Source organism: Vulpes vulpes, chromosome 2 (assembly GCF_048418805.1).
Source record: "Vulpes vulpes isolate BD-2025 chromosome 2, VulVul3, whole genome shotgun sequence".
NCBI classification, from domain to species: Eukaryota; Metazoa; Chordata; class Mammalia; order Carnivora; family Canidae; genus Vulpes; species Vulpes vulpes.
Genome location: NC_132781.1, coordinates 58035676 through 58061822, shown reverse-complemented (window position 1 = coordinate 58061822; position 26147 = coordinate 58035676). Strand labels below are relative to the sequence as shown.

The following is a 26147-nucleotide window of genomic DNA, read 5'->3' as shown; positions in this document are numbered from 1 at the left end:
GGGGGGGGGGGGGGGGAAATAAATAAAATAAAATAAAATAAAGGTCTGGATGCTGGACCAGACCTGGACCTGCAGATGTTAGGACTATCAGTGAAAATGCCTTGGAAGACATGAAGCCTGTTGGTGGAGCCCACAGCACAGCTGTGTGTGCATAAGGCACGTCCTCAGTACGTACCGCTGGGAAAGAGTTCACCGTGGACGCCGCCAAGGCAGCTCTGTGGGCCAGCTTCCCCGCCACTGCCGCTGCTGGGCTTGCAAACGACAGTTTCTAAGTGCCAGACGGCAGGCCGGAGACCTACCTTATATTCCAGGGTTTCTTTGAGCATGTTCTCTTCCTCTTGCGAGAAGTTCAGCAACACAGACACAGCTTTTATAAGGTGAAAAGCCTGTAAGAAAGTAAGTTTTGCTGCCATGGGCCTTGGTGGTGGCGGAGGGGGTGGTCAGAGGTCTAAATGGCAGTGCTTCCTGGGTCTGCTCCCAACTGGAGGGCAAAGTTGGGCTTCCTCAGTTCTGACAACAATGACCGGTTTTCTTCCCTCCATCTCTTCCTCCGGGAACTGGAAGATTCCCAGGACATCCACAGCAGTTCCCCTGCTCTTCAGCAGGATGGAGGAATGCGGGGCAGGTTCAGCACCCAGCCCACACGGCCTCCCAGGAGCCAATCCCCTTCTCAGTCCCCCTGTTTGCTGCAATGAGGTCAGTGCCAGCTGTAGAAATGACCAAGTACCCACCCTGGCAGTCAGATCAGACCGTGTGAGAGGAAGACAGACATGGACTTGGTGGGAAGCCAGGAGAGGCTGGGACGAATGAGCCAAGCCCTCAGTACCCAAAAGGCAACTCACAAGCCCTTTACCTCAGATTCTCGACAGGACATGAATTTCAGAACCACGTGTTTCAGGTATTCAAAATTGATCTCGCGGGCATCAGTCAGGTCAGTGTTATTTGTGACAGAAGGAGCCATGTTTGGCATCTCAGGGCCAGGCTTCTCCCGGACTTCAAAGAGCTCATTGTCGGGTCTGATTTTCTGAAAGCCAAATGGAAAGATGCTACGTTGAACCCCTCGTGACAGGTCTGAAAACCTCCTGGGAGAGTCAGCTGGCCCTACCTGTGACCCCCACTGCTCCTTCATGTGCCCTGCACACGAAGCAGGAGGGAGCCTCGCCCAGGAAGGAAGAAGGCTCAGCTCCTGGGGGGGAGGGGCTCTGAGAGGAAGGACAGAAATCATCTGGGGGAGTTGGGGCATTTCCTTCACCCGTATCAGGACATGTCTGGGGCAGAGAGCACTGCTCTCCTATGTCTGGGCATGGCACTCTGCTGTTCACCGGAGGTGCATACCTCAATGACTTCTCAGGGCACAGACGGGCTGAGAGAAGGATGGCAGTGCCCAAAGTCACAAAGCTACTTTTCAGAGGCATGTTCAAACTGGCAGAGCCATTGTCCCACCAGCTAACATCTGGCTTTCCAGAAACCTCTTGCAATCATCCGATGTGGGGGCATGGGGCGAGCATCACCAGGCAGCAAGGGACCCCAGGAAGACCAGAGAGCCAGCAAGGGCACAGGCTGCAGGGACTAGAGGGGGTACTTACCAGTTCCTTCTGGAGAGTCTTTTTGAGTTCCAGCATCCTCTGCTGCATCTGCTTTATGGTCTGAGACAAAGCCCCATCCCAGCAAAAAGCCACTCATTAAATGCACATCTCACCACCTTTAAGGTACAAAGGACGACAGAACAGACAGCCACCCCCTTGGAGCCCCATGCACCTGTTCTTGTCTCCTGAGAGGCTTGTGTCGTCACACCTGTGTGCCTGGGGCTCTTCCCCTTTCTGGCTGCTTTGCTTGCACATGCTCTCCAAGCCCCACAAAGGCCACTGTCACACACCACCTGTGGAGCGCTCAGGCCCCAGGGCTGCCCCAGCCTACCCACTCAGGACTGCTTCTGGTGCTCGCTTCTGTTAGGAGCGCAGCTGGAAACACCTCCGTACAGTCCACTTTGTCCTTCAGAATTCTGTTTATGTGCCCTGATCCCACCACTGCTCTCCTAAGACATCAGCATTTTTAATGTATGTGTAAAAGATCATGGTTTTTCTGTCCTTATCTATTTTTAAATTTTTCTTTATTTTAGTGAATTTAATTGATATTGAGCCATAGTGTGATTTATTCCATACCATAGTAATCATTAGAAAGACTAACCTCTGCTTTCCCAATGAAAGCACATACTGTATAATCAGCAATAGTGGAAAAAAATGTTAAACGTATCTCCAAAGTCTCACAACTGTAACATATCAAAATTAGTTTTTCCTGTGGACTTCCTGTCCATGTCCCCAATCTTGCATCAAGTTGCTAGAATTTTGAATAGGGTTTTAATTTATCAGAATTTTCACACCTTTCCACAGTTATTTTTTTTAAGATTTTTATTTTATTTATTTATTCATAGAGACACAGAGAGAGAGAGAGAGACAGACAGACAGAGGCAGAGACACAGGCAGAGGGAGAAGTAGGCTCCATGCAGGGAGCCCGATGTGGGACTTGATTGCGGGTCTCCAAGATCACGCCCTGGGCTGCAGGCGGCGCTAAACCGCTGTGCCACGGGGCTGCCTTTTTTTTTTTTTTTTTTTTTTTAAAGTAAGCTGTATATCCAATGTGGTGCTTGCACTCAAGACCCCGAGATCAAGAGTGGCAGGCTCCACCAATAGGGCCTGCAAGTGCCCCCTTGATTTTAACTTTTATTTTTATTTTTAAATTTTATTTATTTATTTATGAGAGATATATATAGGGAGAGGCAGAGACACAGGCAGAGGGAGAAGCAGGCTCCATGCAGGGAGCCCGATGTGGGACTGGATCCCGGGACTCCAGGATCAGGTCCTGCTGAAGGGCTAACTGCTGAGTCACCCGGGCTGCCCTGATTTTAACTTTTAATGTGACAGTAATTCCAGGGAATGCTCCATGTCTAAAAATGGGACTGAGCCTCCCTTTTCTTTTTTTTTTTTTTAAGATTTTATTTATTTATTCATGAGAGACACAGAGAGAGAAGCAGAGACACAGGCAGAGGGAGAAGCAGGCTCCATGCACTGGGAGCCCGACGCGGGATTCGATCCCGGGTCTCCAGGATCACGCCCTGGGCCAAAGGCAGGCGCTAAACCACTGAGCCACCCAGGGATCCCCGTGAGCCTCCCTTTTCAAAGTGGCAATCAGCTTTGCTTTCTCCCGAGGTATATCCACAGTTTCTCCCCAGAAATGAGATGGCTCTGTCAGGGGCCCAGCTCCTGTCAAGCACATTAAATGGCCTCCAAACACACCCTATTTTACAAGTGGTAATGTGTTGTTTCAATCTGTTATTCTCTTGACTGACCATGAGGCTGAACATTTACCTAGAAGTACATTTGCTATTTTATGTTACCTGATTTTCTAGGTTTTTGGCTCACTGATTAATTCGTCTAACAAATACTGATTGAGTCTCCACTATGTGGTGGACAGTGACCTAGAGGCTGGGGAAAAGCAAAAAGCAAAACAAGAAAAATACCTGCTCTCAGGAGGGAAAAGTGTCAATAACCAAACTTTCAGTATATCAGAAGGTATTAAGAAGCGTGGAGAGAAAGAGGTAGGTCAGGGGACAGGAGGTTCTGAGATGAGGGCTGCCAGTGATAGCACAGAGGCCTCGTTGACAAAAGGATACCATAAAGGAAGTGACAGAATTGCAGGAAGAATCTTCCAGACAAAAGGCTCAGCAAGTGCAAAGGCCCTGAGTCAGGAGGGTGCTTGGTATTCACAGAAAGGCAAGGCCGATGTGGCTGAGGGGGAGTGCTGCAGGTGACAGAGGGGGCACAGAACAGGGTACCAAGGGGCCAAAACACACAGGGGACCATGCGCCACCGCAAGGACTTGGCTCTTACAGAGAGATGGGAAGTCATCAAAGGGCTGGAACCAAAGGGTGACAGGGAGCCAGTCAGAAGCCCAACACCAGCCTGTAGGGGAGAGAATGTCAACCCGATCTTGGGTGGCAGCAGTGGTGGGAATAAGGAGCAGCTCATTTGAGGTGTAGTCTGAAGAAACAACTAAAAGGACTGGTTAACGGTGTGGATGATGCTTGTGGAAGAAACAAGGGGGTTGGGCAGCCCCGGTGGCACAGCGGTTTGGCGCTGCCTGCAGCCTGGGGTGCGATCCTGGAGACCCGGGATCGAGTCCCACGTCGGGCTTCCTGCGTGGAGCCTGCTTCTCCCTCTGCCTGTGTCTCTGCCCCTCCTCTCTGTGTCTATGAATAAATAAATAAAGTCTTAAAAAAAAAAAAGAAAAGAAACAAGGGGGTTGAGAATGACACCATGATTTTTATTTTTCCCATTTCCTGAGCTAAGAAGGGTGGCAGCTGTGCTAGGCATACAGTGAGTCTGAAGTTTGGTTTTGGATGGTGTAAGTTTCAGATGCTTTTTAGACACTGCTGCGGAGGTACAGAGATACTGAGGGTTCCCAGGGGCTGTGTGGGTTTGCGAGAAGGACATGGACGCTCCCAACGCGGAGAGAGGAGTCTGAGGGGTGGGCCCTGGGGCACATGGTATTTGTGCGCTTTTCTATATGTATTTATTTTTTCTTTTTAATTTTTTATTTGTCAGAGAAAGATACACAGAGAGAGAGTGCACATGAGTAGGAGGTAGGGGCAGAGGGAGAAGCAGGCTCCCTGCTGAGCAAGGAGCCTGATGGGGTACTTGATCCCAGGACTCTGGGATCATGACTGGAGCCAAAAGGAGATGCTCAACTGACTTAGCCACCCAGGTGCCCCTCTGTATATTATATTTCACAGTAAGATTAAATGTGTGTGTGAAAGAGACAGAGAGAAAGAGCACTTTTCCCTTTTGTTAAAGCTCTGAACAAATACACACCCACAATGACACACTTGAGGCTAGAGTGATGAGCAGCCAACACTAACTTGCCAGGACCCCTGGAGACAAGGATCAAATGACACCCCACATGTGCAGGTGCAGAGGCTGGAGGAGAGGTGGAATCATGACATTTACCAGGCCTCTGCCAAGTACCAGAAAGTTGACGGGACAGCTAACAAACACTTTCATTTCACCCCCCCAACATGCCCCCCAGTAAAACCACTTGAAGACCGACATTGCTGGGTTGTTTCACAGCTATGGAAAGGAAGTACGAGGTAAGGTCCAACATGACCCACTGGTGACAGCAGAGGTGGGTGTGAACATCTGAACTTGCTGCTGCTTGAGCTCTAACACTCTGGATGTTATCTCACATGGAGGAACGTGTGAAAGGCAGGCAAGCGAGGTGGAAATCCAGGAAAAAGGCCTTCGGATAAAGAGGGAAGATCTCCCTCCCAGATGTGCCCAAGGGCATCCATAAAACTCTCTTAAGAAGGGACCAAATAGGGATGCCTGGGTGGCTCAGTGGTTGAGCGTCTGCCTTTGGCTCAGGGTGTGATCCCAGGGTTTGCAATTGAGTCCTGCATTGGGCTCCCTGCATGGAGCCTGCTTCTCCCTCTACCTGTGTCTCTGCCTCTCTCTGTGTCTCTCATGAATAAATAAATAAATCTCTAAAAAAAAAAAAAAAAAAAAAAGAAGAAGGAACCAAACGGTTTCAGGCACAGATACAGGAAGGGTGCAGGGAGATAAACAGCTGAGGCAAAGGGCCCCATCACCTTATTTTTCTCCAGAAGTTGCTGCTCCAAGTCCTGTTTGTCCTTCTGTAGCTGCTCTAGGTCCATGACCCCCACCTCGCCATTTGGGACGCCCTCTGCGGCTGAAAGCTGGAACGTGGGGTCCTGCGTGGCCCTCGAGGTTACCTATAGAATGGCGGCAGCAAGCTGAGCCAGGACAAGGTTGGGGTGACGCTAAGCCATAGGTCTGTGGGTAAGGGGACCAGATTGGTTCTGGAGGTGCAGACTGAGGTACTGGAACAAGCAGCTGGCCGAGAGCCATGCCTCAACCGTGGAGCTCCTGTCCTATGCTTTCCAATGTCATAATCACCTGTCCACACAGCAAGGGTCTGGACACCTGCCTTTGACACGTGGTGCCACATCTGATGGGCTCCTCAACACCCACAAGCTCTTACTCGGTTAAGCACCCCACTTTAAAGATGGGGGTGAAAGAACAGGGAAGTGACTCGCCCAGCATCCTGGAGGAGCATCAGCGCTTCCCCCTGCATCTTCCTATCACCTCCTAGTGGCAAACAGCAGTGGGTGGTCAACCATGTGTCCTGCCACAGCACTCTCCTGCCACCCGCTGCCTCTGCCACAGCACATGCTGCTGCCCCCAACCCAGGCCCGTGGTTCAGATGGGGACTCACGAGAGGCTCGGGCACTGAGCGTGTCAAGCCCTGCTCTGGGCTGGGTAGCCTCAGCTCCTCGTCCCTTGTAGTCCCCCTCAGGCTCCGCAGGGCTTCCAGCTCACTCTGCAGCTGGCGTGTTTGCAACAGGACAGAGTCATGACCTGGGCCAGGCAGAGGGGAGCATGGTCAGCCCAGTGACTCCACGCCACTTCGGGGCAGGGGTACTGGGTCGCGGCAGGTGAGCAGGTTCCACAGGGGCAGACTCCTTACCTTTCTTCAGTTGGAAGATCTCCTGCTCTTTCTGGAGAATCACTTCAGCCCTTTCCTGCAAAGTCTGCTCTTTCTCGTCTACCACAGCTGTGAGGTTAGCAGCCTTGGACAGAAAGACCAACATGAGAAGGCTGGTGACAGTAACACGTGAGAAGGCTGGCGACAGTAACCCCATTTCCCCCAAAAGGAATCTCCAATTTTCCATGACCCAGGGTCCCCCATGAATCCCTCCCTGCAGTCCACGGCCTAGAACATTCCCTAAGTTAAGCTCTGCTCCTCTGGACATGCACAGGGCAGGGGCCAGGGCCCGACACAGGAGCAACTGCCCTTGCTGCCCACCTGGCCTATGCTGGGCCTACCGGACATGCGGCTGTTGTGCCCCGCCTTCCAGCAAGCTGCATAACCATGACTTCCAGGTCCCGAGGCCTGCCACACGCCTGACATTTGATACACGTGACCTTGTTACACATGATGTTTGTTACGTCTCCTGAAAGGTGTAATTATCCTAAAGTCTTTCCAGAGGCAACTGAGACTCACATTTGTTAGGGGACTTACTGAAGGCCTAGAGCCCATTCACTACAAGTCTGGGGCCTGAGGCAGTCTTTATGAAAAGGAAGGTGTACCCCACCCTTCCCGCTGAGAGCTCAAGTGAGCTCAAGTCTTGCGGGTCTATGGGCAGTGATGGCCCCCTACGGAATTCGAGCCCAGCAGGTACCCGAATAGGGGCTTTTCCCAGGTGAGCTTTATAACAATAACTGACCATCAAAAATCGCAAAGCCTTATCCTGTGGGATGAGGATTATTTAATTAATTAATTAATTAATTAGTTTATTTATTTGTTTATTTATTTATGATAGTCACAGAGAGAGAGAGAGAGAGAGGCAGAGACATAGGCAGAGGGAGAAGCAGGCTCCATGCACCGGGAGCCTGACGTGGGATTCGACCCAGGTCTCCAGGATTGCGCCCTGGGCCAAAGGCAGGCGCCAAACCGCTGCGCCACCCAGGGATCCCGAGGATTCTTTATAACACTTTTCTCCTACCTTCCTAGAGACATCAGGGGAATCACGCAGTTAATGGCATTCCTGAGACCTCTGTCCACCCCCTGTCCTGGACACACGGGGAGGTAGGCTGGTCCTACCTGAGGCTGGAACACACCACCCTTGGGCCCACACCTCAGGATCACATGGGGCCTACCTGTCGCTGGAACTCTTCTCTCTGCTTCCGCACCTCCTCTAGGGCTTGAGCCATTGCAACACTCACAATTTCTCTCTGGTTCCATTCTTCCTACAATCCAGAAGATAGGGAAGAGGGTGGGTCCCAAAACTCATTCCACAGCTTTTTTTAGCTGCATACTACCTGCAGCCTATTAAGGGCCAGACTAGTGTTCTTCCTGCTTCTTGGGGTTCCTGGGCTGCCCTCTTGCTGTAATGTCTTCTGTATCCCTCTGGGAACTGTCCTGGTGGGAAACCCACCGACCTCTATGCAAATGGACACACCAGCCAGTTCTTGGGCTGAGGTTAGGGCAGCCAGAACTTGAAGAGAAGAGGTGGACTAGTGAAATCAACACAAGATTCTCAGGCCCTTGTGAATGGACTAGTGGACTGGAACAACCCAACTACAGGAAAAATAATAAGGGATGACTGAATTAGAATAGGGCAAAATGCCACAGACTCATCAAAACTATCTATTTTCTAGGAGAGAAAGGCTCTGAGATGTTAAAGTGCCTGAGGTCCCACAGCTGGTTAGTGGCATAGCAGGTTTCAAGCCACCATCTGAGTTCAGAGCCAAGGCTTTGGCTGTTAGACTCTCCCACCTGGATTATTTCTTATGCTGAGCAGGGCTGGTTCCTCAGCCTTCCCCAGAGCACAGGGATTGTCTCCTGACAAATGCATCAGTCCTCTTCCCTGAGACAGAGGCCGTGCTTACTGCTCAATTCTCAGACTTCTCAGGTGCCTTCATTCTGGTCAGGGACATCTACTGTTTCTGTCTACTATCAGGATTGCCCTATTCTGGGGGGTAAGAGCCTCATTATTGCTATTCCCCACTTCCACCCCACAGTTCCACATGGTTCTGGTAGGGCTGCCAATAACAATATGCCAATTTTGTGGCTACAAGGATAAGCATGTAATTCAGACATAGCTGATCATAGTACTGCAGCCCAGGGCCAAAATGATCTAAGAGGTGGCTCTTTATCTAAGATGGACCAATCAGAATCCTTTTATATATAGTGAAACCCAGGGAGAGAAGTCCTCTTTCCTAAGCTGGCATGTTACCAGCTTGGAGGTGCTATGGTGGTATCCTCCTAATTTGTATACCGCAGTCTACATCATGGAGAAAAAGCAAGGCCAAGTTTGGTAACTGAGAGGGCAAGAAACAGCATGATGCAGGAAGAAGAGACCCGAGTCCCTCACCACTCAGGTTGTAGTTGGACAAGACTTTCTGGTTCTGTGAGCTACTTATCTCCCCTAATGACACCTCCCTTTCCAGTGATACCGGTACAAGTTGGTTAATGGAGGGAGAGGCCAGCCTCCTGACCAGAGGCATTCTGGCTCCTACTGTGGAGTTGTCGGAATTGACCTTCTGTTGAGTCTGTTTCTAGTAAAGACGAGAAAAACAAGTGCCTGAATTCAAGAGTAGAGATCTTGCTTTACCCTAGACAACATCTCTCAACAGGGGAGACTTTGTTGATGCAGGAGAAGCACCTCTGAAAAACCCTGGCCTGTGGGTCCAGGTAGAGGGTGGTAGAAGCCTTTTCTGGGGAGAGTGAGAGGAGAGCTCTGACTGCTGATGCCTAAGAGGACGGCAGGCAGACCAAGAGAAAGACAGGAAAGCAGGTCGGGGCAGGAACCAGAGACTCAAAGCACCTCTATGCCAGGAACTGCAGGCATCACTTTTCATCCAGGGTCACACTTGATCCTCAGGGTAATCCTCTGGAAGTCAAGGGTTAATAGGTTCAGTTTGAAAGAAAAAAAAAAAAAAAAAAAGGAAACTAGATTCCCTCAAAAATCAGCCAGTGAGGGGCTTGCCTGGCACACAGAACTGAGTCCACACAGCTGTGAAGTCCGCGCTATTGCCACAGAGCCACAGTCGAGCCTGGACTATGGAATTTGAGGCTGCTTGGCATAGCTCAGGTCTGCTGCAGAAGCCACTGGGCTTCCTAGCTTTCCATGCCTGGGAATGACTTCCCTGAAGGAATTCTAAATATATATGCACCCAAAAACAGTGCTTCAAAATACTTGAAGCAACGATGACAATTATTTTTTTTTTTTTTTAATTTTTTTATTTATTTATGATAGTCACAGAGAGAGAGAGAGAGGCAGAGACATAGGCAGAGGGAGAAGCAGGCTCCATGCACCAGGAGCCTGACGTGGGATTCGATCCCGGGTCTCCAGGATCGCGCCCTGGGCCAAAGGCAGGCACTAAACCACTGTGCCACCCAGGGTTCCCCAACGATGACAATTAAAGGGAGAAAGAGACAAATCCAGGATCACAGTTCCAAGATTCAGCATGCTGCTCTATGTGACGTAACGAGAATACAAGAGAGAAGAATCAGAACACACTCAGGAGATACGGACAATACTATGACCCCATATGGCGTACTCTCCCCAGCAGCAGTGTGTGTGGAGATACTTCCCAAGACAGGCTACAGGCTGGTCATTAAGACAAGCCTCAATAAATATCAAAGGACTGAAATCAGTTGGTGTCTTATTGACTGTCATAGTATTAAACTGGAAATCCAAGATATCAAAAAAATTCCCTAAATGTGTGAAAATTAAGCCGACTTCCTAACAGCCTGCATGGGCTGGGTTTTAACTTACTGCTTATCAGTCCCCCTTTATACCCAGGGCTTTGCCTGCTGTACCTGGGACTCTGCTCCTCAGGCTGGTTCCATATGAACCTTAGCCCACAGGAGGCGCTTGGGGGAGACTGGAAGGCAGGGGACAGAGCCAAAGATGTGCTCCGTCCTCCTCGTTTCCAGATTCTGTGAGCAGTGCTGCTTGGTCCTGGCAGCAGCGACTTCTTCCCAAAGCAGTAGTACATCCATGCGGCAGTTTTTCCCCACACTCGGGGCTGACTTCATTCCCCCAAGACCCCCAAGTGCCCAGTGAACAGTGCCTCCCACTCACAGGTCTAAGTATCAGATCTATGGAGCTCTTTGTCTTAATCCCTAAGATTAATAATTCCACCTTCTTTGCTCTGTTCCCTTAGTCGTAGCCATTCCTGCAGGGAATGGCTTCGTGAGATCTTCTATGTTTCTGCTAAAAACTTTACATAAGAACATAAAGTCTCAAATAATTGGTATGGTTCCTTTCTCAGGACTGGACCCAGATGGGCACAGTGCAGGACAGATTTTGTTTCTTTCTGTGTACATTAGCTGCAATGATCATTGCTCTTCATTCTTCCTTACTGCTTTACATCTTTCATGCATCTATCTAGAATCTTCCTTCACCTGAATGATGCTCTCTAGCACTTCCTTTGTTTTTTTTTCTGTAGCACTTCCTTTAGTGCAAATCTGTTGGTGACTAATTCCTGTTTCTGTTTTAGTGTTGTTGGTTTTTTTTTTAAAGATTTATTTATGCATGAGGGACACAGACAGAGAGAGAGAGGCAGAGACATAGGCAGAGGGAGAAGCAGGCTCCATGCAGGGAGCCTGATGTGGGACTCGATCCCGGGTCTCCAGGATCACGCCCTGGGCCGAAGGTAGGAGCTAAACCACTGAGCCACCCAGGGATCCCCATGTTTTATTGGTTTTTATAGTTCTACTATCATGCTGTGTCTGGCTATAGATTTTATTTTTTAATTTTTAAAATTTGTTTATTTATTCTAATTTTATTTATTTCAGAGAGACACACAGAGAGAGGCAGGGACATAAGGCAGAGGGAGAAACAGACTCCCTCTGGGGAGCCTGATGTGGGACTTGATCCTAGGACCCCGGGATCACAACCTGAGCCAAAGGTAGATGCTCAACCACTGAGCCACCCAGGTGTCCCTCTGGCTATAGATTTTTAAATTTATCCTGGGGGTGCCTGACTGGCTCAGTAGGAAGAGCATGTGATTCTTGATTTTGGGGTCATAAATTTGAGCCCCACACTGGGGACAGATTACTAAAACAAATAAACCTTTTTAAAAAAATATTTTATTCATTTATTCATGAGAGACAGAGAGAGAGAGAGAGGCAGAGACACAGGCAGAGGGAGAAGCAGGCTCCAAGCAGGGAGCCCGACATGGGACCCGATCCCGGGACCCCAGGATCACGCCCTGGGCCGAAGGTGACGGGCACTAAACCACTGAGCCACCCAGCGATCCCCACAAATAAACCTTTTAAAAAAGCTCAACAATAACAGGTGCTGGGGAATCCCTGGGTGGCTCAGTGGTTTAGCGCCTGCCTTCGGCCCAGAGCATGATCCTGGAGTCTTGGGATCAAGTCCCACATCAGGCTCCCTGAGTGGAGCCTGTTTCTCCCTCTGCCTATGTCTCTGTCTGTCTCTCATGAATAAATAAAAATAAAATCTTAAAAAAAAAAACAAACAGGTGTCTGGGTGCCTCAGTTGGTTAAGCAACTGCCTTTGGTTCAGGTCATGATCCCAGGGTCCCAGGTCCTACCCACATCAGGCTCCCTCCTCAGTGGGAAACCTGCTTGTCCCTCTGCCTGCCATTCCCTCTGGTTGTGCTCTCCCACTCTCTCTCTCTTTCTCTCTCAAATAAATAAGTAAAGTCTTTAAAAAATTTTTTTAAATAACATTTATCCTATTTGGATTTGTAAGAATCCTCATACCTATACCTGTGACTTGATAGCTTTTAGCAGTTTGGAAACTTCTCAGCTATTAATGCTTCAATAATTGCTTTGGTCTCAGGGCACTTGGGTGGCTCATTCATTTGCGTCTGACTCTGGGTTTCCACTCAGGTCACTATCTTATCAGGGTTGTGAGACTAAGCCCTGTGTCAGGCTCTGTGCTCAGCGTGGAATCTGGCTGGGATTCTCTCTCCCTCTCCCAACCTCCCCCTGCTCTCTTTCTCTCTCTCTCCAAAATAAATAAATAAATAAAAAATAAATGAAATCCTTAAAAAAAATCGTTGCTTCAGTCTCACTTGTGTGCTCCCTTCTGGGTCCCCACGGACCTGGGATCAGGCACCTTGCAGCATCCTGTCTTTTATCATGCCTTTTCTATATTTTATTCTACCCTTCCTTCACTTCGCTAATTCTTTTTTTTTTTTTCTAGTGAGTTCTAATCTGCTCTTAAACATATTCATTATTTTTTTAATGTATTGTCATTTATTTATTTTAAAATATTTTATTTATTTATTCATGACAGAGAGAGAGAGAGAGAGAGAGAGGCAGAGACACAGGCAGAGGGAGAAGCAGGCTCCATGCAGGGAGCCCAGTGCAGACTCGATCCTGGGACTCCAGGATCACGCCCTGGGCCGAAGGCAGGTGCTAAACCGCCAAGCCATCCAGGGATCCCCTGTATTGTTTTTTAAAACAATTTTCCTGAAGTATAACAATATGCTATGCATATCTCAAATGTGCAACGTGGTGACTCAGGGTGAAATTAACAATGAAAACCATGAAAATACTCATTACCCACAAAAGCTTCCTCATGCCCTTTGGAGTCTACCATGTTCTATGTTCCATCCCTACACACTCTGGCTCTCACGTTCTTATATGTTTTCCTTTTAACACTGCTGCTTTTTAGTAGTTACCAGATCTCTGCTGAAAATTTCAATTTTTCCTTTATGCCCTTAAACATAGTAAGTGATGTAATATCTGAACCCCCTAATTTCTGTACTTGCTTCCTTTCCAGAACATTCTCTACAAACAGCCAGAGTAATCATTTTAAAACAAAACCTCTCCCATCACTTCTTTGCTTAAAACTCCCAACTGTTTCCCTGCCTGCCTCCTCTCATCTTGTTTGCCCCTAAGCGGCAGCCACACCAGCCTTTGTGCTGTTCTCCAAACTAAGCTTTTTTCTGTCTCAGAGCTTTTCTATTTGTGATTTCTTCTGGACTATTCCTTTTCCCAAAAAGGCACATTGCTGGCTCCTTCTCAAGAGTCAGGGCTTTTGCTCAAATATCACTGAAGCCCTCCCTAACCTCCATATTTAAAAGAGTCCTCTCTTCCCTACTCCCTGTCACTCACTCTGGTTTACTCTACACTGAATTTAAGACTAGTGCTCATCTGCTATCTCTAGTTACAGACTCCACGGGGTGGGGGGTAGGGGGTGGAGTTTTGCCTGTTTTGCTCAGATCTCAGCACCTCCAGTGGTGCCTAAATGTTTGTTGAAGGAATGAATACACAAACAGCTATGACTCCAGGCACACGCTTCCCATGATTCAGCACCACTGCATTAGCACCTACCTAACTTGGCAGAGACTGCTACTGAAAGCTTACTTTATGCAGACCCTCAGCTGTGGATGTTCTGAGAAGGTCTCTGCCGAAAGACCCACAAGATCTCTGTGTCATGAACAAGTAGGGCAAGTGCTACTATGATCCATCATCTAAGAGCTCCTATGAAAGGGGACAGAGAAGCCTGGAGGCCTCTAAGAAAGTGGCAGAAATTCTTTCCCTTGCATCCAGTTATGTCCAGGCAGAGAAGTGGGCAGCATCTGATTAAAGCACTGAGTTCTCAGAGGGGAAAGGGTAACAATCCAGTAGACTGTTTCTTCATCTCTACTCACAGGCTCCAACATAAATACGTAAAGTCCTTACAACCATTCAAGTCCTTACTTTACCAATTCCACTGGAAAAGTCAACAACACTAGTGCTGTGACAACATGACTTCCAGGCAGCTGCTGACACAGAGAGCTGGCTGAGTTAAGTCAGATCAGCATCATCTTAAACTAACTAGAGAACTTTGGGCAGAGCCTCAAATGACATTAACTGCAAAATGAGCATAATTCTTCCTACCATCCTGGATCACCGAGAGGACTTAATGAGTAACGATTTCTAGCAAATGTCTAACAGAACTGTTGAAGAAATGCTAGTTCACGCCTTCTCCACTCTGAGTACAAAACTTTCACCGCGCTGCTCCCAATACACGTGTAAAAGACAAGCTGTGACATGCTGGTGCTGTTAGATAAATACCTTTAGCTTCTTTAGTTCAAGCTGATGGTGTTGTAAAGAACGTTCACATTCATTCTTACTTTCTCTGAGGACTGCATTTTCTTGCTCCAGCTTTCTCTGCAAATTGAGAAATGCACATGTAAGAAGACAAGGGCTTTACCCTATATCCCCTGGACACAGTCCTACAGACATGGAACCTTTGAAAATGCACCCCACCCTTTGTGGGGTGGGGTGTGGAGAGGAGAATGGGGCAGGGGTAAGAAAAAACCAGCTGACACATGCCTCACAAGAAGAAATATGGCACCCGACTCTGAAGATGCATGGCAGGGAAAGGAAGTAGAGAGAGGGAAAAGCCATGAGGGAGGAATGAGAATACTGCAGAGGAACAGTGGGAAGAGGCTGAAGGGTCTGCTCAGGAGGTACCAATGCAGCCCGTAAAAAGAGAAAACCCAGGGATCCCTGGGTGGCTCAGCGGTTTAGCGCCTGCCTTTGGCCCAGGGCGTGATCCTGGAGTCCCAAGATCGAGTCCCACATCAGGATCCCTGCATGGAGCCTGCTTCTCCCTCTGCCCGTCCCTGTCTCTCTCTCTCCCTCTCTCTGTGTCTCTCATGAATAAATAAATAAAATCTTAAAAAAAAAAAAAAAAAAGAGGAAAACCCATCTGTCTGGGTTTTATAAAAGGCAGGCTTTTTATATCCAATCTCATGAGCAGGTATCTTGCTGGAAAGAGAAAAGCTGCTCTAAAAAGTGGTTCCCTAGCTTAGTAGGGGCTGGTATTCTGTCAATGACTTGGCAGCACAGCAGCATGTGAACCTGGTGCTTATAAACCTGGCCTCCCTCCTCTCCTCACTCACCACCTCTTGCTCTGCAGCCGTATGGTCGGCTACCCGGGCTCTCTCCAGGGCAGCAAGCTGGGCCTCCAGTGTGTGGACACGCTCTGTGCACTGCTGCTCCAGAGCAAGGGCCTGCTGCTGTGTACGGCTGCTCTCCTGGTTTGCGGCGGCCTGTGGGGTGGGGGTGGGGACAATTATCCGTGGTGACAATAAGGACCCCATTCTCTCCCTCAGACCCAAAGATGGGTGTCCAGTAGAAAGAATTCTGCTTCCTGATCTCTGGCCCAGGTGCTGTTGAGGTCTCTACCTGTAGCTCTGCCTCTTGCCCCTGGTCTGTTCAGTAGTTGAAGTCTGGGACTGGTCTTGGTGCTAGGGGGATAGCTTAGGGCACCAGCCAGTCCTAAGACACCGTCTTTCACCCGTCTTGGTTCTGCCCTCTATGGCTGAGGCTTCCCTAGGGAGGCAGTATTGATCTTTAACTAATGAAGGGGTTATGACCCCACGATCCCATTGTAAGTTGAAAATAATAAGTTGAAACAAGCATCATAGCTTATCCTAGCCTACTTTAAATGCTCAGAACAGGGACCCCCTGGTTGGCTCAGTCAGCAGAGCATGTGACTCTTGATCTTGGGGTTGTGAGTTTGAGTCTCACATTGGGTGGAGAGATAACTTAAACACAAAATCTTTTCAAAAAACAAATTTTTTTAAATGCCCAGAACACTTACATAGCATAGCCTACAGCTGGGCAAAGCCTATTTTCTACTGAAGTGTTGACTATCTCATGTAATTTACTGAATACTGCACTGAAAATGAAAAACAGAAAGGCTGTTTACAGAATCGATGGTTTACTCTGTGATCACAGGGCTGCCTGGAAGATGTGGCTCCCTGCCACTGTCGGGCATGGAGGGAGAGTATCGTACTGCGCATTGTTAGCCCAGGAAAAGCTCAAACTTCAAAATTTGAAGTATGGTTTCTACTGAGTGCATATTGACTTTGCATCTCATAAAGTCAAAAATCATTAAGCTGATCAATCATAAATCAGGGACCATCTGTAAAATACAGTGAAGATGAACAAGGCCTTTGACCCAAGAAAGATGGGGGTTCTGCCATTTATTACCTAGGAGACCATGACCTCTGGGTTACTGAACCAGCTTCCTCTAGAGAATGAGGATAACAGCACATACCTCTGAGGTCTGTAGCAAGGACTGAAGGAAACACGTGCTGGATATTTAGCACAGTGACTGGCATGGCAAACGTACAGTAAGTACTGTTTTTATTTCTCTAGATTCTAACTCAACACTCCATTTGGGGCTGTGACAGCTGGCCAAACCCTTGGCCATGTTCTCCCCAGAGCCAGGACTGTTCTCCACAGCCCTGGAGGTTGGAGGTTGGACTGTCGAGTTATCCCATCCTACAGTCTCAGAACTAGGTTGGGCCCTATGGCCAGCAGTCAGATGGGAATTAGCCAGTCTCTCTCCTTTGGTAATTCAGATCCTCCAGCAGGTCCTGACTCTCTGCCTGCAGCTGCCCACCTGCTCACATCCAGCTCAACTGTATCGAAGGTCAGGTCCAAATACCTCACTAGAGTGAGTCTGGAGCAGCTAGCTGCAAAGGCGTAAAGGGCAAGCATCAGGTGCCTAGAACAAGCAGCCACAAGAACCACTTACGAGCTGCTGAATCTGAACTTCCTGAGCCACCATGACATCACCACTGTGCTTTAGCTTCTCCTCAGATGCCTGCAAGTTCTGCTGGAGTTCTTTCACCTGAGGGGGAAAGAGAAGCATTGTTTCATTCAAAAGAAGCTGAAGAGTGGTAATAATTAACTTTAAAAATCAAATCCATTTAAATCATAAAGCGAGTACATTACAGAATTTTTTATAAAGATTTTATTTATTTGAGAGACAGCACATGAACAGAGGGGGAGCGCGCAGAGGGAGAAGCAGACTCCCTGTTGAGCAGGGAGCCTGATGCAGGGCTCAATTCCAGAATCCCAAAATCATGACCTGAGCCAAAGGTAGACATCTGACTGACTGAGCCATCCAGGTACCCCCAGAAACTGTTTCAATTAGGAAAAAAGACACAAAGACACCTTTAGATCTACCATGATACAACACCACCATTCTAACATATTTTCCTCTGCTGTATTTTTATGACTGCCTTTTTAAAAAAAATATGTGTAAGTTCCTTTTTTTTTTTTTTAAGATTTTATTTATTTATTCATAGAGAGAGAGAGGCAGAGACACAGGCAAAGGGAGAGGGAGAAGCAGGCTCCATGCAGGGAGCCCGATGTGGGACTCCATCCCAGGTCTCCAGGATCACACCCAGGCTGCAGGCGGTGCCTAACCGCTGTGCCACCGGGGCTCCCCCCACCCTTTTTTTTTTACAACTCTGTATATAATTCCAGGAATACTGTGTTTCTCCTCCTTACTCATGTTTCCTTCTGTATCCCATGTAGTCATCAGAACTTCAATTATTTCTTTAAAGGATATTGCACAAAGTATTGAACCATTCCTACTGTGCTGGCAGTTGGGCTGTGTCCCACTTTCCCATCTGAGATAACACAGCTGTTATCTCAGTGACATCTTCACCGAACATTTTGTGACCTGGTTTGAGCCACTTCCTTAGGCTAGATTCCCAGAAGTGGGATGACTGCCTATGACACAAACTTCCCTCATTCCACAACCATCAACTCTGTCTGACTTTGTACCTGATGCTGCACTAGGATGTGTGGCTGGCCCTGTGGACAGGACCAGACCCTGTCCATTGAGCTGAATGTGGCTCTCCAATGGGGCATTTCTATCTGGTTGGAGCTATCTTTGCCAATTTCCCTTATGAAGTCCTCTTGTTTGCTGAGTAAGGTATGACCCTGAGAAAGTTTATGATTAAAAACATAAACACAAGGAAGGCTGCAGCTTTGTCAAGGAAAAGCAGGTACCTGACAAGAGGATACTCTTATGGTTCCTTATACACATTCACATGGAGCTGAAGCAACTCATGGAGAACAGCCTATTTCTACATAGGAGGACAAGTAATGTTACCTGTCCAGGATCACAGATTTTTTTTTAAAGATTTTATTTATTTATTTATTCATGGGGGTGGGGGTGAGGGCAGAGATACAGGCAGAGGGAGAAGCAGGCTCTATGCAGGGACCCCAACATGGGACTCGATCCCAGGTCTCCAGGATCAAGCCCCGGGCCGAAGGTAGCGCCAAACCACTAAGCCACCAGGGCTGCCTAGGATCACAGATTTTAATAGTGGTAGAGCCAGAAATGAAACCTAGCTTTTTAACCCCTGGTTTCAGAAAGTATCTACCCAAGTCTCAATTTAGAGGCAGAGCTCAAGAAAGGTTCAGCTCCTCCAGGGGTTAAGCACAGAGTTATCATGTCCCCTACTCCTAGGTATAAACCCAAGAGAAATGAAAGTAAAAGGTCACACAAAAACCTTGTTCATAGCACTATGCTAATGCTTATTATTCACAATAGCCAGAAGGTGGAAATAACCCAAAAGTCCCGTTGACAAATGAAGGGATAAACAAAACGTGGTATAGACATATAAAGGAATGAAAGCCTTTTCAAAAAGCTTATTCAGCCCTGGGCCACCTGACTGGCACAGTGGTAGAGCATGTGACTCTTGATCTCGGGGTTGTGAGTTCCAGCCCCATGTGTGGCATGGAGTTTTACTTAAAGAAAAAAAAAAGGCTTATTCAGCCTTAAAAAGAAATGAAATTCAGACACATGCTACAACATGAATGAACCCTGAAGACATATGTTAAGTGAAATCAGCCAGACACAAAAGGATGCATATCATATAATTTCACTAATAGGACATTTCCAGAGTAATCAGACTTAAGTAGAATGGTGGTGGGCTGGGGATGGGAGAGAATGGGAAGTGAGAATTTCAGTCTGAGAAGATCAAAACGTTCTGGAGATGATGGTGGTAATGGTTGAACAGTGTGAATGTGCTTCATGCCACTGAATTGTACATTAGAAATGGATGAAATGGTAACTTTGTCATGTATATTTTATCGTAATAAAAAAACATTCAGAAACAGAACTGAATGCTAATAAAATAAACCAAGCTGTATTGGAAAAAAAAAAGAGCTTGAAGTATATTTATCAGAAGATAAGATTTTAAAAATGAGCTAATAAGCATTTACTATGGTGTCCTCCCCAAATTCATATGGAAATCCTGTTGCCTGACGTGATGGGAACAGGAGGTGGGGCCTTTGCGAGATGCTTAGGTCATGAGGGTGGAGTCCTCATGATGGGATCCGTGCCCTTATGAAAGAGGCCCCACGGAGATCCCTTACCCCTTCCACCACTTCACACTAACTAAACTGGCAAACAAACAAATGGCTGGAAAAAGCAGGAATGCAGATACAGAAACCTTCATGCACGCTGGGGGAGCAGAGCCAGGGGCAGCCCTTGCAAGAATGTTCTTGTCCTAACTTAGTCATAGGCATTCTCTGTCCTCAGGGTGACAGGGACGAGGCTGTTCAAGGTAGTGTAACCTGTGGTGACAGGAAGAAGGCGGCAATGCAGATGTCCAGCACCTGATAGATATATGATGTAGAGCACTAAGTACAACGATGTGGACATGGACAGAAGTGGAGCAGGTGAATGTGACAGTATGTGACAGTGTGGAACTGTATCACTTAAATAAATGTAAGTGTGGAACTGTATCACTTACATAAATCAACATACATGCACGCAAAACAAGGCTGCCCATTTTAAGGTCACCCCACAATGCAAGGATCTCTAGTAACCCCATCAGAATAGCTTCCCATGGGAGGGAAGGCAAAGTGGATAAAAGAGAACAGCAAGAGAACAATGTTGTGTGGAACAATGGTAGCAATTTGGCAAGAATGAAGAAAATGACTAACTCAGCCATGTGTAAGTGAGTTTCAAAACAGTCCCTTCAAAAGAGAACCTCTGACCCTAGGGGATTTTCCCCCAACGATGTCATCCAACCAGGCCACCATCCAGACACAGGAATCTCTGGGAATGAGGTCAGTACCCGAGTTTCCAGGATGTCAATGGCCTTGGCCTGGCTGCTTCTGGCTGCCAAGAGCTGCTGTCTGGTATCCTCCAAATTCTGCTCAGCAACGGTTTTCTGTAAGTTGAAAAAAGAGTAAAACAGTCATTTTTCCATTGAATAAATACTGATGTCTACCACATACTGTGATTTGAGCAAGACAGGGGGACACAAATGTATTAACAAAAATAACAGCTGAGATAATAGTCACATATCATAAAGTACACACAGATAAATTTGATACAATTCTTTGACCTTGAGACTGAGGCAAGACTAACAAAAAAATTAATAGAGTGCAATGAACACCCACAAAGATACCCAGATACTCACTGCCTCAGGAAAGTGGATGGCTTCCTAATTAACAAGTGGCCAGGGGTTGGCAGGGAGCACCCAGGCAGTGATCACCAGTGGAGTCATGAAACAGCCTGGGACATTTGGGGAGCTACAACTTGCAAAAAGCTAAGGCAATGGTGGATTCAGGTCAAGAAATGAGACTAGAAAGTAAGGCAAAGGGGCAGATCATGGGAAACTTTTTATGCTGCAGAAAGGAGCTTGAATTTAATTCTGTAGGCAATATTTTTTAAAGTAGGGTTGTCCACATACTGGCATAAGAATAATGTGGTGGTGCAGGAGTAAGTAGTTGTTAAACTTGAGGTCTTACAGACCTACTGAAAAAAGGATTTCTAAGGATAGGAATGTACACACTAAACAAACTCTCCAAGTACCTCCTATGCACACTAAGCTTTATAATAATGATAATGGCACAATATTAAGGATTATAATATTAATAGCAGAAAAATACGGAGACCCTACTACATTCTAGAGCTTCATTCTAAGCATTTCACATATTGTAACTCCCTGAATCCTACCAACAATTCTGTGTTTGGTACAATCATCTACTCTATTTCACAGAAGAGAAAACAAACACAAAGAGATTAATTTTCTTGCCTTAAGTCACCAACTGATAAGAAGATGACGCGAGATACGCACCTAGGCAGTCTGACTCTAGAAATCAATTTACACCCCAGAACCCAGGCTATATGCACTGCAGATTGCAGGAAAGCTGGGCAAGAAGGTAAGGGAGTGAGGCGGTCAGGAATACCAGCTCGGCAGTGGGCGCAAAAGACTGCATCAGGGGTAAAGGAGGGGGCTGATGCCAGGTAGGCAGTTTGGAGACCTCTGCTGTGGACTAGGCTAGAGTTGCTAGAAGCCCTGAAGTACAACAGTGGCAGTGGAGATGGAGATGTTTAGTTGAAACGAAGACAGACAGTGAGGGTCTAATCTAGGCCTAAGGTCTTGGCTTTGTCACCTTTGTCAGGGTGAGGTCAGTCCTGAGATACAAAAAGCAGGAGGAGCAGAATATGGGCAGACAATGCAGGCTCAATGAGAAAGGGCAAAGGTCAATCTGCTCAACAGCCTCACTCAGTGAAACCCCTCACTGCCACTGCCGAAGGTGATTCTTGCTCATGCCATAGGCAGACAGTAACAATTTTCCTTGGCCACTGGAAAGTGCAAAAGGGTGGAAGAGATCAAGGAGGTAAGATAAGACAGCCCAGCATAAATCACCAGGCGGGGTTCACTGGTGATTAGGGTGCTAATCATTCATAGGCATCTTTGAACGAGGCTCTCCCTTTCCTGGAAAACATGGCAATATACACAGGTGACAGGTGGCTGTTTTTTGCTGTAAGAAGGATAATCAGAAATTGGAGGGGGGGCTCTTCTTTTCCAGCTGCTTGTGGACTCTCTGGCTCTGAAGCTCTATGATTGTATGAAATCTCCAGTGTTACCCCTACCTTCCTAACAGTGGCTGTCCGAAAAGAGCTACTTACCTCTTTTAGGAGTTCTTGCACATGTTCTTCTCCTGATAAGTTCTGCTCTAGTCTCTTCTCCAAGGACGAGACCTTCTCCTGCAACTGTGTGACGAGTTTTTCTTTCTCTTGAGTTTTAGCAGTGGCCTGCAAGTGAAGGCAAAGATTATATTACATTCTAACCCCTTTCTCCTTCCCACTCCCTGTCTCCTCTTGGACCATTACGTTTCCCGGAAATTCTGTTCTCAACTGCCTCTCAGAAGAACGGAGAGCTAAGGAATCTTCCTTGAAAAGGGATACAGAAGAAACACCAGGACCCAGCACCACCCAGACATCAGTTCAAACCTAGTGTGCAAGAGACAATTGCTCATTTAATTTAAGCATTATTGATGTAGGAAAGACAAGGCTATGATATCAGTGGGATGCAGGCAGAACTCTGAGAAGATGCTCCTTCTCTTTAAGACAATCAGATTGTTCGGTCATGACCTACTACTGTCTATGTTCACCAAGCACACATCTCATTCTACTAACCCAGAGTCCAACAGGACCTATGTACATCTTTAACTCAGATGCCAAACTTGGCAGAGGTATCCCCCTCAAGAAGGTCCCCATAAGTCCTACAAATGCCCAAGAGAACAATATTCTGGGAAATATGGGGCTAGATGAAGCATTAAGACACCAACGTAGCTGCCTCAAGAACGGAATGAGAGAACTTCTAAAATACATGAGGACACTCACTGCAGCTCCCAGCATAGTGACCAGGGCAGAGCCACTGTGCACCTCACACCTTGGCCCCAAACCAACAGCTACCCACTTTATTTCAGTCTATCTCTTTAGCAATGATGGTAGCGGTGGCGGTGGCAGTGGCAGGTTATGACTTGGTTCCTCTCACTGTTACCAATCTTCAAGTGCTACTTAATGTAAAAGCAGAGGATCCAGGAAGCTTTCATTCCATAAGTTTTTAGATCCCTAGTGGTCCTTGCATCCACTGAAGATGCCCAGGCACCTCTCTAAAAGTTTGTATAAGGGCACATGGGTGGCTCAGTTGGTTAAGCATCTGCCTTCGGCTTGGGTCATGATCCCAGGGTCCTGGAATTGAGCCCTGCATTGGGCTCCCTGCTTGGCAGGGAGTCTGCTATTCCCTCTAACTCTACCCCTCCCCATGCTTGTGCTCTTTCTCAAATTAAAAAGAATCTTTAGGGATCCCTGGGTGGCGCAGCAGTTTGGCGCCTGCCTTTGGCCCAGGGCACGATCCTGGAGACCCGGGATCGAATCCCACATCGGGCTCCCGGTGCATGGAGCCTGCTTCTCCCTCTGCCTGTATCTCTGCCTCCCTCTCTCTCTCTCTCTCTCTCTCTCTGTGACTGTCATAAATAAAATTAAAAAAATAAATAAATAAATAAATAAATAAAATCTTAAAAAGAATCTTTAAAAAAATGTTCAGGGATGCCTGGGTAGCTCCACAGTTGAACGTCTGCCTTTGTTTGGCTCAGGGTGTGATCATGGAGTCCCAGGCTTCCTGCATGGAGCCTGCTCTCCCTCTGCCTATGTCTCTGCCTCTCTCATGAATAAATAAAATCTAAAATAAATAAATAAATAAATAAATAAATAAATAACTAGATTAATTAATTAATTTTAAAAAGTTAAAAATTTAAAAAAGTTCATAAAGCATCAATATCTTACTGTGAAGACTTATACCTTCTTACAGGTACTCTGTTTCCTTGCTTTATGCTTCTGCTGCTCTATCTTGAGCTATGGTTTCATGTCAGCTTGAAACCCAGCCAAACTCTTCTCAGAATAAAATGTAGCAACTTTGGAAGAAGCAATTTCCATTCTAAATTCTTACTATGGGGGCACCTGTGTGGCTCAGTTGGTTAAGAGTCTGACTTCAGCTCAGGTCATGATCCCAGCATCCTGGGATGGAGTCCCCATCTGGCTCCCTACTTGGTGGGGAGTCTGCTTGTTCCTCTCCCTCTCCTTCTGCCCCTCCTCCTGCTCATACTCTCTCTCTCAAGCAAACAAAATCTTAAAAATAGAATACAGGGTTGACAGCATAGGTAGTAGAGGGTTTTCCAGAAATTGAACTGTCTAGACTCAAGGTCCCATAACTCAGTAAACTTTTTAAAAGATTTTGTTTATTTGAGTGAGTGAGTGAGCAAGCATGCACGCACAGAGAGAGGAGCAGAGGGAAAGGGAGAAGCAGACTCCCTGCTAAGCAAGAAGTCCCAATGTGGGTCTCAATCCCAGGACCCTGAGGATCATGACCTCAGCCAAAGGCAGACGTTCAACCAACTGAGCTGCCCAGGCACCCTGCAATTCAGTAAACTCTTATCAAGTTTACACTGTGTGTAGTCTTCTGAGGATACAACCAGATATAGTTCCTGACCCACAGAAGTAGGGTCATGTATACACATGTATACACACAATTAATTATAAAACAATACAATCATGCTGCAGCAGAGGGACATACAAGGTGATATATCAGAGGCAGGAGGGATTAACTGTTTGGGGAAGTCAGATCAAGCCCCCTGACTAGGCAAGTCAAGGGAGAAGGGGGTTAGGGCAGAATGAGAATTCTGGGTAAAGTGTAGCACATGCAAAGAGGTGAAAGGCAAGTTCAGCATGACTAGGAAGCTGGGAGAAGAGGTAAAAAGAACTCCCAAGTCTGTGACTCAGGTGCCTGGCACAATAGTAACATTACATAAAACAGAGAACAGCAAAGGAGAGAAAGTTTGATAGGAAAGAAAAACAATTCGGCCATGATAACCAATCATGATAGGTCTAATAATAGACAACTAATAATGCAATAATCATAATTTGTAGCAGAGTGCAGCACTGGCAGCTATAGTTTGCAGAGCATGAGTAAGCACTTTCCATTATCCCTAGTCCTTACATTCACCCTTTATTGTGTCCATTTATAAGGAAGCCAAAACTTACAAACTAGCCCATAAGCATATACCAGTGATAAATTAAAGATTTAAACTCAAGTCCTGGGATCCCTGAGTGGCGCAGCGGTTTGGCGCCTGCCTTTGGCCCAGGGCGCGATCCTGGAGACCCGAGATCGAATCCCACATTGGGCTCCCGGTGCATGGAGCCTGCTTCTCCCTCTGCCTGTGTCTCTGCCTCTCTCTCTCTCTCTCTCTGTGACTATCATAAATAAATTAAAAAAAATTAAAAAAAAAAAACCTCAAGTCTTCTGGAACCAAAGCCTGTACTCATTCTATTATACATCAATATGAACTTGAGAGATACAGGTGACCCTATAGTGAAAATAAAAAAACAAACAAGTTTTGGTGTTAGGCAAAGTTAGAACAGAAAAAGAATTGGTCACCAATTTCCAGTTAGTCTTCTTGTGCACCATATCACACATGGAGCCTCCTTCTCCACTCTGGCTGCTTTACTTCAGGCCCCTAACACCTTCTATGCCACAGCTAACATTATCCTTAATGGTGAAAAACTCAAAGCTTTTCCACTCAAGACAAGGATGTCCGCTCATCAATCCTTTCCAACACTGTATTAGAAGTCCTTGTTAATGTAATAAGACAAGAAAAGGAAATACAAGTACACAGATTGGGAAGGAAAACCTAAAATTGTCTTTGTTAGTAAGTGACACCATTATATATATCTAGAAAATCCAAATAAGGAGGGGGGAAACTCCCAGAAATAACAAGTGGTTAAAGAAAGGTTGTAGGGGATGCCTGGGAGGCTCAGGGGTTGAGCATCTCCCTTTGGCTCAGGGCATTGATCCTGGAGTCTCAGACTGAGTCCCACATCAGGCTGCCTGTGGAGAGCCTGATTCTCCCTCTGTCTGGGGAGAGCCTGATTCTCCCTCTGTCGGTGTCTCCACCTCTTTCTCTGTCTCTCATGAATA

General features: G+C 46.9%; 1 protein-coding gene across 15 annotated transcripts in view; it reads right to left on the bottom strand.

The window, feature by feature from the left end:
* Nucleotides 1-26147, bottom strand: part of GOLGA1 (golgin A1) — a 58719-nt gene that overhangs the window by 2783 nt on the left and 29789 nt on the right. For 13 of the 15 annotated variants that reach the window (XM_072748619.1, XM_072748623.1, XM_026009288.2 and 10 more), the window contains 12 exons: nt 22298-22423; nt 20451-20546; nt 17102-17197; nt 15456-15605; nt 14623-14718; nt 7734-7823; nt 6541-6643; nt 6289-6431; nt 5642-5785; nt 1587-1646; nt 854-1024; nt 300-386 (listed from right to left, as the gene is read on the bottom strand). In XM_072748619.1, the coding sequence (XP_072604720.1) occupies nt 300-386; nt 854-1024; nt 1587-1646; nt 5642-5785; nt 6289-6431; nt 6541-6643; nt 7734-7823; nt 14623-14718; nt 15456-15605; nt 17102-17197; nt 20451-20546; nt 22298-22423 (1362 nt within the window). The remainder of the gene's footprint in view (nt 1-299; nt 387-853; nt 1025-1586; nt 1647-5641; nt 5786-6288; nt 6432-6540; nt 6644-7733; nt 7824-14622; nt 14719-15455; nt 15606-17101; nt 17198-20450; nt 20547-22297; nt 22424-26147) is intronic. The other 2 variants (XM_072748626.1, XM_072748627.1) reach the window with 1 other exon arrangement.